At 36.7% G+C, this 15,532-nt stretch overlaps 1 protein-coding gene across 1 annotated transcript in view; it reads left to right on the forward strand.

The window, feature by feature from the left end:
* The first annotated feature begins 11,219 nt into the window (after positions 1 to 11,219).
* Positions 11,220 to 15,532, forward strand: part of LOC150096561 (transmembrane protein 208) — an 89,904-nt gene continuing 85,591 nt past the window's right edge. The window contains exon 1 of the mRNA XM_090408470.1: positions 11,220 to 11,319. Coding sequence (XP_090264596.1) covers positions 11,314 to 11,319 — 6 coding nt within the window. The 5' untranslated portion in view covers positions 11,220 to 11,313. The remainder of the gene's footprint in view (positions 11,320 to 15,532) is intronic.

The following is a 15,532-nucleotide window of genomic DNA, read 5'->3' on the forward strand; positions in this document are numbered from 1 at the left end:
GTAGAGCGATTATAAATACGCTAACGCTATTTTTTCCCCTCAATACGAGTAAGAGAATCAGGTTGTTTTCGCGCTATCTAACGTTTGGAGATCAAGGGGGGGTATTCGATCTCTACCGCAATATATATTATCTATCTCCTTTTATAGGGATTACTCGAAGACGTTTAGTCTTATCTAACCTTCGCAGACTGAATGGGCAGTTTGGTTTCCACAAGTAGCCAATCAGAGAAAACTAGCCCATGACTATCATGGATGATAAACCCAGTCTAGTGAAGAAACGGCAGACAGTGCTGCCATCTCATGATCGATTTCTGTGAGGAATCTTTCCTATTATCTGTTCAGTGATGCTGTTATGACCCTAACATAATATATTTGTTGTCTGAAATAGTGTGCGTTCTACGGTCGAGTTTGCAGGATGAAATACACACTTGACTACGGCAGAAGGCGACTAACTCGGGAACCGATCGAAGAAAGGGCTAGAAAAAGCTCATTCAGTCGGCGATTACATTCGAAATGAAGATGCCGCTCTTCCTTCCGAGTAGCGACGTCTGATATAGCGTTAATTAGCTATTGAAATTAGTCAGCAGTCAGTCTCTCCTCTTAGCCGTTCACACCAGAGCTCAGCCACTAGCTGAGCTCATATGTGATAATGATTTTGAAGGTAAGGGAAAGAATAGGTTTATCTTTTCTTCTACCTCTCCTCTTAATCCATAAAAGCACCACTGCACAGATAATAGGAAAGATTCCTCACAGAAATCTGACAGTCATCAGTCCTTCATCGATACTTCTCTTTCAGTTCTGTAAGTGATGCACCTATTAAGTTTCTGGTTCCTGGAATAAGTCCTTCAGAACTTGCATTGGAAGTCCATTACATATGATGATAATATCAAACCTGACGAGTTATTTCCTTCAAATCTTTATTGAATAGTGATATTTATATTGAATTTATTGAATTTAAGGAACATTACTGATAATGTTCTTTAAATTCAATTATTTGTGGCAGTTCATAGTCGAATTTGCGCTTTTAAAAATCAACTTTTTGCAGTAAGAAGACAGCCACTTGTTGTGCCAAAAGTTGAGTAACTCGGGTATCGACAAAAAAAAAAAAATAAATAAAAAAAAAAATAAAATAAATACAAATAAATAAATAATAATAAAAAAAACTTTGAAAAGTTCCTCTAGTTGGCTGCTGAAATCATACCTATAGCTGACATCTTTCTGGCGGTTTAAGATTTCTCTATATAGAAATGTTTACGTTTACAAAGGCTATATAGGCACTATATAAATCACTAAGTATTAATAAAACAGGAAAAATAGTTGGAAATATACGAGGCGCTTCCGAAAAGTAAGATAACATATCCCCCCCCCCTCTCTGTTAATGATGGAGAAAGGAAATGAGATAATATACGGTGGGCAGATAACCAATGGTGAGCTATAAGGGGCTCGCCGGAACCCTTTGTTAAATATTTCTCAAATCTGCGAGCCCCTTGTTCTTCTTGTTTACTTTTTTATTTTTTCAAAAAAAATTAAAAAAAACATAATTTTTTGAAATATATTAAGCGAAAAACGCATACGCTAACCTAACAAAGTGATTTTATTATATAAAATATTATAGTTACTGTTACTACCATTTTACAAATAAGAATTCACTTTTGATAATTGCATATAAATAATTAGGACTATAAAATAATGCCCCTTGATAGGTATCGTTGATTAACACTTTGAAGTATAAAAACAAAAGAGAAATATAACGTGCTTCAATATTATTGTGTTTAGATAATATTATTTATAGATTGTTTGTCATAAAAACTTCTGTCGCAAACAAAAGAAATTTAGTTTGTTAATAAAAAATGCGGACTATTTCATATGTGCAATTATCAAAGATTTTATTCTTATTATATTTCGATAGTTAAAAAATGTTTTTCTTATGTAAGATAAATTAACACGATGATTGTGTGCAAATATTTCATGTTTAGATCATGAAATATTTGTTCAAAAATGATAAGCTTTACAGGTTGATGGTCCCCTCATAATTTTTAATTGGCATTTGTACACAAGCTGTATTAATAAAACGTTTTTATGTGAAATATGGATTTTTTTTGCTCAACGATGCGAGCCCTTTGTTAAAATTTCCATAGGTCACTACTGCAGATGATCCCTAGAGCCTCCGTAGCTCAGCCAGTGTAGAAGAATCCCTTCGGTCGGAAAGACCTGGGTTCGATTCCAGTAAGTGAGGTGAGGAACCTTTATCTGGTCTCTTTCGCCTAAAGGTGAGTTAGCGGGTCTCATACGGAGGTCTTCTACACCCACAGTTCATAGACCCGGGACTGGCATATTGCCGAGAATAGCCATTTCATGCTGAAGGAGAGAAAGAAATAAAGGATGTACAAATTGGTCACCAACACGCAAAATCACGTGCTTTATAGGTAAAATATTTCATCTGTTATAAAAGCAAAACAGTTACAACTTTTAAAATCACAATTTTCATAAAAGAAAAGTTAAGTTTCTGAAGGGTAATAATAAACAACCCACCCCACAAGACGGATTATTACCCTATTATCGGAATGGATTCTCCTTCTTCAGATATGCGCAGAAGTGTCGAAGGGTCTCGCATTTGTGGGCATACAGTAGTTTTTTTGTTTTTTTTCACCCTGAAACTCGGGTTTTTTCGTTCCCCAGAACAGGCACACCGGCCCTTGAACACACGCATCTACAGACATAGAGGGGCATGGGGCTGACCACCTTATTATTATTATTATTATTATTATTACCACGGGCTACTCCAGGAGTCCTTAGACTCATCGAGGGAGGCCCTAAACATCATGTTCACGCAGCTGTTCAACATTCTCACAGTATCTATCATACCTTGCCTTGAACTCGCTCAATGTCATAGCACCCACAACAGACTCTGGCAGCTTATTCCACTCATTTACCACTCTAAAAGTCAAGAACCCAGCTCTAACACCCCTGCTAACCACGCTCTTGCCCAGCTTCCATGGGTGTCCCCTAGTTCTCCCACCACCAGTCCTGATCTCAAAAATATCATCTGAATTAATCCTATAGAATCCTTTTAGCAATTTGAATGTCTCAATCATGTCTCCCCTCTTCCGCCTATCAACTAGTTTCTGCAACCCACAAATCTTCAACCTGTTCTCATATGGTTCATTCCATAGGCCTGCTATCATCTTAGTCACTAGCCTCTGGATCCTCTCAACCTCCTCCCCATCAAGAAGGAACCGAGGTGACCAAATCTGGGCACAGTAGTCGAGATGAGGTCTTATCAGGGCTCGGTACAGAGGTACAATAACTTGTTTTTCTCTGCTCGTCAAGGTATTTTTCAACAACCAAGTGAGTTGATGAGCTGATTTAGCTACTTTCGCAATGTGCCCCCTAAACTTCATCTCCCTATCCACCAACACTCCCAAGTCCCTGGCCTCATCAATCTCTTGGAGTACAGTTCCACCAATGTGGTATACTGCTGCTAATCTTTTCACTCCGAAATGCATAACCTTACATTTTGTCACATTAAATTGACATCCATTCTCCTTAGTCCAGAACTCCAATCTATCTAAGTCATCTTGCAAGACTTTGACATCTTCTGCATTCACTATCGCCCTACCCAACTTTGCATCATCAGCGAACAAATGAACTGTCCCACTTAGACCCTTCCCTATATCGTTAATGAAATGATTAAACAGCAGTGGTCCAAGAACAGAACCCTGTGGCACACCACTAGTCACAGGCCGTTTTTTTGGACTCTACTCCTGAATAAACTACTCTTTGATATCTCTCCATCAACCACCCAGCTATCCATCTCACCAACCCTATATCCATTCCCATATGTTGTAGTTTACGGATTAGAATTCCATGTGGTATCCTGTCAAACGCCTTTGCCAGTTCCAGCAGTATCACTGTAAACCCATTTCCCTTATCCAGTTCAGCCGTCACCTTGTTATAAAACTTGAGCAAGTTACTGAGGCATGATCTACCCTTCACAAAGCCATGCTGTCCTCTGTACAGTATCTCATTTTCAACAATCCATTCCTGTATTTTTCCCTTGACTACTTTCTCCAAGACCTTGACAACGACTCCTGATATGCTGATCGGTCGGTAATTTGCAACCATAGTCTTGGATCCTCCTTTATGCAGTGAAACTATTTTCCCCTCTTTCCACGCCTTCGGGACTAAGCCAGACCTGAGACTCAGATTAAACAACATGGTCAAGGGCACTGATAATTCATTAGCCGCTTCATGCAAGACCCGTGCCGGTATACCATCCAATCCCACAGATGTATTCACATTAAGGTTCTGTAATAGACTATTCACCTCCACTTCATTCATCACAATTCCCATATAAACTAATGGTTCCTTCATTTTTTCAACGTCACCACCTGGATGATATACTTTTGCAAAGTGCGCGCTCAGTAACTCCACTATATCGACTGGTTCAGTGAACTCTTTACCATCGTCATTCCTTAAAATCATTTTGCCATGTACAGTTTTTTCTTGCTTGCAGCATATTGAAAGAACTGTTTGGGATTCTCTTTTGCTTGTATAGCTAGTTTCCTTTCATAATCGGCTTTTGCTGTTTTTACCACACTCGTTACCCTTCTGGCCTGTACTTTATACCGTTCGTGTGCCTGCAGGTCACCCCTTTCTTTAAATTCCCTCCATAGTTGTTTCTTTTTTTGCAGCTCAAGCTTAATGGTGTTATTCATCCATTTAACCCCTCCTTGTTTCACTATTCGGACCTTAGGTATTCAATCAGCCATAAGCTCCTGTAAATGCTCTTTGATCACTTCCCATGCTCTATCGACGTCCAGCCCTTGCAGTTGTACATGCCATGGCACTGATCCAAGCAATCTCCTAAGCTTGTCATACTTGCCAGCACGGTAATTCCACATATACCCTGTCTTAATCACAAATTTCACACCTTTAGCCACCTCCCAGGTCAAGACCTTATGATCACTCTCACCAATAGGTGGCAACATGGTCATATTCATTACAGTCAAATTCTCAGATACTATTACCAGGTCAAGCACTCTCACACCCCTAGTATTTTCAATTACATGCTGTTTCAGATAGTTATCCCTTAATAATTGAATAAAATCCATTTCCTTCCTCATATGTGTCCTCTCCTCCTTCCAATAAATGTTACCATAGTTGAAATCCCCCATAATAATTACCCTCCTTCCACTCATTTCATCAATTTGTTTATGCATACCATCTCCACCATCTATTCCATCACCTGGTCTATAGCAGCACCCAACTGTATATTTTATTCTGCCAGTATCAATCTCACACCAAACAGCCTCAAATGAGCTCCTTTCACTATCCTGCAACACTTCAATTCTCCTTGGCTGCAGTTCATCAGCTATCATCAATAACACCCCTCCCCCAATTTTATTCTCTCTGTCCCTCCTAAACATACTATAACCTACACATTCTATCCCACTAACTATATCATCTTCCGTCAGCCATGTTTCACTAATGCCAATAACCTGTGGCCAGGAAGAGCCAATCAAGGCCAAAAATTCTTCCTTCTTGTTCCTGATACTTATCATTGCGATACGGCGCTGCAGTTAAATGAATAGAAATCCTCGACACCGCAAGGTAAACGAAGAAAGGAATAAGGAGAATAAGGACAGATAACCTATTAATAACATCAAAAAGACTGCCATTGCAGAGTGGCGCTTCTTCGGCTCACTGCTAATTCCAGATACGAGATAACGGCTACCGTGTTAGTGTGATCCAAAAACTGTGTACATGAAATTTTTCGTTTTTTGCAAGCAAAATGTGCTTCACCGAGTAACATTCACTGTGACACTGTGCCCATTCACTGTGCACATTCACTGTGACACTGTGCCCATTCACTGTGCACATTCACTGTGACACTGTGCCCTCATGCTCCTGTGACAAACGTCACAGGAGCATGAGGCAACACGCATGGAGGTATGTCCTGAGAATATATTACGATACAGCGACAATATCTAGGCAAGCGAGACACAGAAGAGGAAACTTGGGGACATCACTTTATCCCACGGAGCAAACAAGACTACATCACTTGGAAATTTCTACAATCTGCTGTGCAGAAAAAAAATATCAGAACTGTTCTCACTGTCCCAAAATTATGACCACAGTGTTTTGGGATTGCCAAAACGTTCTGTTGGTAGAATTTTTCCCGGAAGAGGGAGGAATAATTAGGGCATAGCTTTACTGTGCAACGTTGGACAAACTAAATGTCAACATCGACGTAACAACCAGGACTCCTCTTGACAAGTGGCTTGATTTTGGTGCACTATTACTCTCTTCTTCACTTTGCGCACACCACTCATGGGTTGCTGCACTGTAATTGTTGGGAAACTGTCACATCCTGCCTACAGTCCAGACCTATCGCCTTTAGACTTGCATCTTTAAGTCCCATCAGGACACCTTTCCGGAAGGTATTTCACTACGGATGAGGAAGTACATCAGACAGTGCGATGCTGGTTATAGGGTGAAGGCATGGACTTCTTCAGTACTGGTATTAATATACTGATCTATCGTTGGGACAGGTGCATCAATAAATTTGGAGACTTCGGGATGAAGTAATGCATGTTGACTTATATCTTGATGTATAATTTCTACTTTCTATTATTAAGTATCTTCGAGAAAAAAAAAATGTTACTTTACTTTTCGGAAATCCCTTGTAATTTCAATAATTTCAGTTTGATTTTTGTTTTTTTTTGAGAGTACGGGTACTTGCCGTCAATGGAAACAATGCTTTATTCCAAAACGCTAAACATTCAGAGAGAGAGAGAGAACAGTTATATGTTTTATTATTATTATTATTATTATTATTATTATTATTATTATTATTATTATTATTATTATCTGAGAACTCCAGCGAGTCAGGGACTCATCGAGGGAGGCTGTAAATTACCCAACTCAGCTAACATACCTTCCCTTAAATTCATTTACACTAGATGTACTCACTACCCCTAAGGGCAAATTATTCCACTTACCCACTGCTCTCTGAGAGGAAAACCTAGCTCTTACACCTTTCTTGACTGAGAACAATCTTAACTTCCATGGATGCCCCCGTTTTCTCTCCCCGCCTTCTACATAACGAAAAATTTCATCATTTGAAATGCTATAGCACCCATTCAAAAGTTTATAGACCTCTATCATATCACCCCTCTTTCTCCAGTTAACCAGAGTCTGTAATCCACATACTCGCAATCTGTCCTCATAATCTAAATCCCATAATCCGGATATAATCTTTGTAACTCTTCTTTGCACCCTTTCCACAGCTTCTTCATCCCCTTGGAACCTGGGAGACCAAATCTGCGCAAGTAATCCAAGTGTGGGCTTCTCAAAGCCTTATAAAGAGGCAAAATTACTTCCTCATCCTTACATGTCAAGCTTCGCTTCAGCATAGAAATTATCCTCTGAATTATATTTGACTTTTGCTATGTGACCTTTGAACTTTATATTCTTATTCACCAATACACCAAGATTCCTTGCTTCTTCAGTTTCTTGTAGCATAACCCCGCTAATATAATATGCCGCTGGATCTCTAATCACGCCAAAGTGCATAACTTTACACTTATTAACATTAAACTGAAAGCCATTTTTGTTTGCCCAGATTTCCAGTCTATTCAAATAATTTTGTAATTGTTGAATATCAGTAGCATCCCAAATTGCTCTCCCTATCTTCGCATCATCAGCAAACAATTGAATATCTGATGATAGACCCTGCTTGAAATCATTAATGTATAGATTGAACAATAATGGCCCAAGGACTGAACCCTGAGTTACACCACTAGTTACCTTAAATCTGGCAGATTCACACCCACTGTATATCACCTTTTGATATCTGTCTGTTAACCGTCCCCTGATCCAAATCAATAGATTATGTTCCAATCCCATATTCTCCAGTTTACGCAACAGCCTCTCGTGCGGTATACTATCAAATGCCTTAGAAAAATCCAACATTATCATAGTGTATCAATTTCCTTTATCCAACTAGGCCGTAACATTGTTATAAAATATGAGTAAATTGCTAAAACATAACTCGCCTTTAGTAAACCCATGCTGTTCACTGCAGAGTATAGAATGATTGTCTACCCATTTCTGTATGCGAGTTCTTACTATCTTCTCTAAAATCTTCACTACCACGCCAGAAATACTAATAGGTCGGTAGTTAGACACATTAAGTTTTGCACCACCCTTATGGAATGGAACTATTACATTCCTTCCATTCCTGCGGTATCATTCCTGAGCTGAGACTCAAGTTATACAAATATGTGAAAGGCCTAGCCAATTCAGCTGAACATTCCTTTGATAAACGGGCAGATAATCCATTTGTCCCTATTGATAAATTCTTATCCAGGTTATGCAAAAGCTCTTCAACCTCATTTTCATGAACCTCTATCTCTTCGTCCAACATAACAGTAGCACTGTGCACTATACTACATACATCTGGTTGATATATCTTAGAAAGTAAGCACTCGTTAACTGAACAATCTCCTTAGCTTCCGACACTCGTGTACCTTCTGCATTCAATAAAGTTATTCTTCCACATTCATTCTTTCGTTTGCTTGCGGCATAACGATAAAATTCTTTTGGATTGCCTTTAGCGTGCATGGCCAATTTCTTTTCATACTCCGTTTTAGCTTTTCTCACAATATTCGTTACTTTTCTGGCCTGATCTTTATATATTTCATAACTCCTCTCACTTTTATTTTCACGATACTCTTTCCACATCATCTTCTTCTTGTGGATTTCTAGCTTAATAAGGCTGCACATCCATTTCACAGCAAACCTATTTACTCTTCGAACACTATGGATACACTCAGATACCGCCTCATTCAAGCACTTTTTCAAAAATTTCCATGCATTGTTGATATTTTTTCCATTCAGTAACTGATACCATGGGCCCAAAGATAATATTCTTCTAAGTTGATCATAATTTCCAGCTTTGTAATTTAGCATGTACCCTGGTATAATTGGAGCTTCGATACAAGTAGATACTTCCCAAGAAAGAACAGCATGATCACTGTCACCAATTGGTGGTAATATATCTATATTATTGACAGAGATCCCTTCTGACGCTATGAGCAAATTCAACACTCTTTGACCTCGAGTTCCTTCTTTCACATGCCTTGAGAAAGTTATTCCGCAACAATTCTATTGAATTGTTGCAGGAACAGGAATTTCTGATCATGTGATTTCTCTTCTACCCAATCAATGTTTGGAAAATTAAAGTCACCCATAATGATCATTCGCTTGGTACCCATAAGGCTAAATTGGCGATGCATTTCTTCTTCCCCTATAAATGAGCTTCCAGGTCTGTAGCAATACCCCACCATATATTTCATTCTGTTAACCTCCACTTCACACCAAATAGATACAAAATCATCGCTACATGGGATATTGTTACCATCATTGTTTTCTTGTATTTCTAACCTAACTGGACTTAAGTCATCTGATATCATTATTAGCACTCCTCCTCCTCCTCCTCTCCTATCTCTTCTGTCATTCCTCAAAATAGCATACCCGTTGCACTAGATCCCACTTACCATATCTGATTGTGATAGCCAGGTTTCACTAATGCGAACAATTTTGGCCACATGATATTCAATAAAGCAATAAACTTAACCCCTTTGTTTCTAATGCTCCTAGAATTTGTGTATAGGCATAATAACGCAGGACATAATCTATTATTATAATTAGATATGCAATGTATTTGGTCTTGTTCTAGAATTTTTCTCTTTTCCCTCCCCATTTTTTCCCTCCCCATGTTCAAAGGCATTTATATCTTTATCACGTTTGTATACCATAGCTGAACCATATAGTCCAGCTTTTTTTATAAGCATTTCTAAGTTCGTTCTCGAGTTTGTTAATCCCCAGAGATATCGTCTTTTCATACTGTTTCAGATAATAATAATCTGAGCGGTAGTGTTTAGGGTCGGAGATAATGGTACTGGATCCGCCTTAATCTTTACCTAAGGTCTTATAAATGTTCCATAAACCCGAAACTCGGCTGTCTTTGATGACTATGAGTGGACACCTTCCCCCATTTGATTTCTATAAAGTTAGACTAAACGAGTTCGCCTACTCCTTGTGGGGAAACAGAAAGGAATTAGTAATTTTTCTGTATAAAAACTGTGTTAAAATGAGGGCTATCAGTATCACACAATGAAAATTTACTTAGAGATTGTATTGAATGCTGTATTTTGTTCAATGTCCGATACTGCGTCCCCTAAAGTTAACTTCTCTACTAAAATTTTGGTTTGGGGAGGCTGTTTGCGGAAGAATATGATCAGACAGTAGCATATGGAGTTACATATGGGGCGGGGACATCATGAGTAGGACAGGTTATACACAAAGAAATGAATTGTTATATTTATATACGAATGCCAGGAGTATCAGAAATATGAGAAAAAAAAATTTGTTGCATTGATTGAGTTTATGTGGCTGAAAATTGTTGGAATATGTGAAACATCGTTGGATGAGAATGACATCTTGATGGGAATAGAAATGGAGGACTTGATGTTTTTCTTGAAGATAGGAAAGGAAAGGAGAGAGGGGAGTGCTGCTGATGATAACTGGGGAATTATGTCTACTCAGGATTGAGATACAAGGAGAAAAAAGTGGCAGCGGTTTTGTAGTACTGTATAATGGTGTGAAGTGGAGGTTGATAGAATTAGATATTTAGTTGGGCCAAGGAATGTGGAACGTGAGGACAAAGAAATCTATTGACAACGTGGCTAAGTGAGCAAAACTGACCGTAGAACATACAACATAAAACAGAACATATATTCTGTTTAGGAATACGAACTCCGTGGGAAGAACTGAAACCGACAATGATGACAGGTAGAGATCAGCTGCTTGCCATTTTCGAAACAGGGCTAATAGCGTCATCTATTTCTTTAGGGGAGAAATGCTTTTGAAAATTTTAATAGATTAATATTATTTTATTCTACATTATATCAGTTATATGATCACTTATTGAAATAGCTGAAACTTTAAACTGCGGTTTCATAACTCTAATTTACTTAGTTAAAAAATGGAATTAACGGTAAAATAACTGAAACATATGTAGATGTCGCACTGATATTAGAACTATGGATAACAGGTGATTCTGGTTTCCATAATTTTCGTGTTCAGTATCTTGAAATTAGTAACCTGCGATGCTTTATGATCATCGTGAAATTATTCCTGTTTAATTTTTGATCTGATTGCAGTTTTTTTTTGTTACGGGTGAACAATAATATTTATTCAGACGTATATTATTAAAGATAACATCTGGCTGGTTACCTATCAAAAATGCCGGTAAGATATAAAAGTTTTTTAATAAAGTTATTTATAAAGTTTATTTTAAATAAAGTTATTTATAAAATGTTACACGTATATATTTTGATTTATGAAAATGATAATTATAACTTGTAATAGCAGTATACGTGATTGAGGCGTATAGCAGTTTATTTAAATGAGCGCGATGTATTTCAAGAAAGAAGTGGAAATAAATGTTAGTGACACGTGTAGGATATTACATAGTGCAGGACAGTTCACATGTGTGCAAGATAGTATTTTTATGAATTGGCATTCACATCAGGGAAAGAAACGTTTATCTGGAATTAATACTTCACCATAACTTTTCCACAACTGAATCTGAATCTTTGTAAGATGAAAACAAATAGTTAAATAGTTCCACTAAACTGTTTTGGTCTGTTAACAGGATATTTACCTAGCTATTAATTTGTATTTGTTTATAATCCTAGTTAGTACCCAGTGATGGTTTCCTTTGCCAGATATCCTTGGTGTAAGGTTCTAATCCCGCATTGACTGTGTGTGACGAATGGCCCTTGCTTTCTCATATTGTGTTTATGTGACACGTCTATGGAGTCCAAAAACCTATAGCAAGAGAGCACTACACCACCCACATGATTTACCATCTATACACTAATTATTCCTCACATTGTATTTTTGTCTCTTAATTGCATGTGTTTCCAGAGGGATTTTTTAGTATGTAGGATGAAACAATGCTACTCACCTTCAACTGAAAAAGCCCATATGCAGATTATTTGTGTTACTATAAGGATCAAACGTGTGTCTTTTCAAGTTGAAGGGCACACTGTACAGATCTTAAAACTGTGCAAATGGTGGCACATGTTTTTTTGATAGAGGTTAAATCCTGACCTTTAGAGTCAAAGGAGATGTGTAATTACATAGGTGGGTGTTCTTTATTAATGTGCTGACAATCATACATACACATATCAGTTCATACATAACAGAAGCTAGTAACCAGGACCAGATTTATGTAAACTAGACAAGCTGTGGCATAGGGTGTCACATTACAAATGGCTTCACCTTAGTAGATAGGTGGGTCTCTTAAGTTATAGCTTAAGGGCTAGAACAACCTCAAATCCAACCTTGCCAGTAATACAATCTTGTACCAAGCAGCACTGAGAAAACTAATCAGTTTTTGTGTGTGTTTTATTTTAGTGATTTGAATTTTACTGATTGAACAGCATTATTTAGTTAAATGATACTGTATAGACACCTAATGTAGATGAAGCCATATATGATTGTCTGATTGGAAGACCAAGGACAAGGTGGAAGGACCAATAAGAGGGAAATTTTGTTTTCCCTCGTTCCAATAATTGGAACAAGGGAAAACAGAAAACCTGATGATACAGTACATTCAACTGAAATTAAGGTAAGGTTGAGTTGGATTCTCAATTAAAAATGACTGGATACTTCAACAAAACAATAACAAAGATAATCATGATTTTAGTGGAACACAAAAAAAGAGAGAATGAAACGTAAGTTAGTGATTCCATATCTGAGGATGCTGCAGCTTCATAATCAGTTCCTTTGACATTAGCTGAGTTATCAAGGAAGGAGAAAAAACTTTATTTATTGATAAAGAAAAAAACTGAAGTGGTCTCTGAAGATCTAACTCAAAAATAAAACAAACAAAAAAATGACCTAGCAAGTTGTTGGGAAGTAACTGACATATTTTTGAAAGAAAAAAATAAGAGAAAAATATTTAAAATTAGCCTTTGATTACCAGATGACCAGTTGACTAACAAGTTTTGAATCTGAGAGAGCTTTTTTTTTTGTTAAATTGCTGAATTAATAAAAAAAATAAAAATGTTTTCAAATTAATTCAGCCCTAAATATGGCCTTATAAAAATTAGGCCATATTTAGGGGATCACAGGCTCACTAAGTTATGCTTTCAATACATTCATTTTAATAAAAAGAACATTAAATAAAAAAATAGTTTATTTATGTTTGTGTTTTCTTTAAAGTTTCTATTTATTTAGAAATAAAGATTTTGTTTTTTGATTTAATATTAATATTTTTTCTTTAGTCTAGTATTTTGTTTTATGCTTTAGTAAAATTTTTATTTATTAATATGTGTTGTCTTTCAGTATAACTTTTGAACATGAAGAAATTATTGATGAACTGTTATATATTTACCAAATTTCCAGTAACTGAAAAAGTCAGTAAATTTGCAATCCCTGAATTTCATACATCTCAGATTAGTTTTACATTACTCTTTCCTCCATTTCTAATCTTTTCAACAGCCTCCAGAATATTTTGCCATCTTCCTGATATTTATTTTCTATGTTGTTATCAAAGTCTTCCCATGACTTCTGTTTACCTAGCTTTATACATTGCTTCACTTTCTTACTTTTGTCCCTGTATTCTCTAAGAGCACATGCTGACTTATTTGCTGAGAACTTTCAGTATGCTTTCTTCTTTTCCTTCACTGTCTCTTGAAAACTGGAGATAAAGATATCCTTGATGTACGAAGTAGCTACTTTGAAAGATTGCTGAATGAAAGAAGCAGTGATAGCATAGTGGTAGAAAGCACTCGGCAGGCATTCAATCAGGAATACATATCAATACTTGAAGTAGAAAAGGCCATCAAAAACCTGAAATGGTGGAAAGGCAGCTGGAGTAGATGATATTCAACCAGAAATGCTCTAATGGAGATATAAAAGTTTACAGTCACTGCACTGCATAATTCAAATGGACAAATTCCAGATGATTGAAGTAGAGCTCTCATAATATTCATCTATAAAATGGGAAATAAAACAATATGAGAATTGCAGGTGTTCCTGGTAAGATTTAAGTTTACTTGAGAAATGGCTAAGAAGGATTATTGAGGGAAGCTTGGTGACTGGATTCAGGCCAAATTGAGGTCATCTAGATAAAAACAATGAAAATAGGCATAAACATTGAAAATATCAACAGCATCCTGAATGGAGAACCTATATAAGAAGTAAAACATTTCAGCTACCTAGGGACAATTTTTAGTGAAGATGGCAAATTAAATATAGAAATTGACAAAAGAATTAGCAAAGCTGGTATGGTACGAGTCAACTGAATAAATTTATATGGAATAAGAGTGAAATTTATCAAAAGACTGAATTAGCTATATACAATTCGGTGTTCAAACTAGTTGTAACTTATGGATCTGAGAGCTGGGTTAGGAATAAAACACTTTACCAAAGAGTGGAGACCACAGATATGAGAGTTCTGAGAAAGATTAGGTGAGTGAACATATGGCATCAGTATTATATTAAAAATGAGGATAAAGAACTTGACATTGTTGGTATTCAGAAATGTGTTGGCAGAGTTAATCTCAGGTGATATGGTCTCTTAAACAGAATGGAAGAGGAAAGATTAGCAAAACAAATGTTCTTTGACAGGCTGGTAGGAAAAAGACCTAGAGAAAGACCAAGATCTAGATGGATTGATACAATAAAAAGTTCTTTAGAAGACAGAAATGTAAGATCTGATAATATTGGAGTCTTGACAGATAACAGATTAATTTGGAGGAAAACTGTTGATAAGGACATTATATTATGTTACTACATAATATAATGTCCCCAATGGTACATGTCAGGAATTTGATGATGTGTTTCATGCATGATTTGATGTTTAGCATTTATGGTGAAATGGCCATTGTTCAGTTTCAGGCTTTGATAAGTTAAATATTACACTTTAAATGCATGCATATCATACCAAAAATAGAACAGTAACAGAATAAGTTTTTTAAAAAGTGTTCAATGACAATTATCAACAAGGCTATGCATCATTTTTTATAATATTGCAAAAAAAAAGCAACAAAACGAAACATGGATTCCTCTATGTACAGCATGTATATAATGCTGTTCCTTTCTCTTCTAATATCTTAGACCTTCTTTGTAATAGTCCATCATTATCTATAAGTACCTGGCCTCATGACTTTCCTGCAGTTCAGTACCATCAGTGTGATGCACAGTATGCAACCTTTTCAAACCTAAATGCATAACCTTACATTAAATGGAACATTAAATTGACAATCATTATCCTTTACCCAAGTGCCAATTTATTTAAATCATCCCGCGGGATATCTATATCAGCTTTATTGCCCTCCCCAGTTTTGCATCATCAGAAAGCAACTGTATATCACTCCCCACCCTTAAATATTTCCTTTCTTCTTTTCAATTAATGTTAATACATTGATATACAAATTAAAGAGTAATG

This window comes from Typopeltis vanoorti, chromosome 18, assembly GCF_054136105.1.
Source record: "Typopeltis vanoorti isolate ZY-2024b chromosome 18, IOZ_Tvanoo_1.0, whole genome shotgun sequence".
Taxonomy (NCBI): Eukaryota; Metazoa; Arthropoda; class Arachnida; order Uropygi; family Thelyphonidae; genus Typopeltis; species Typopeltis vanoorti.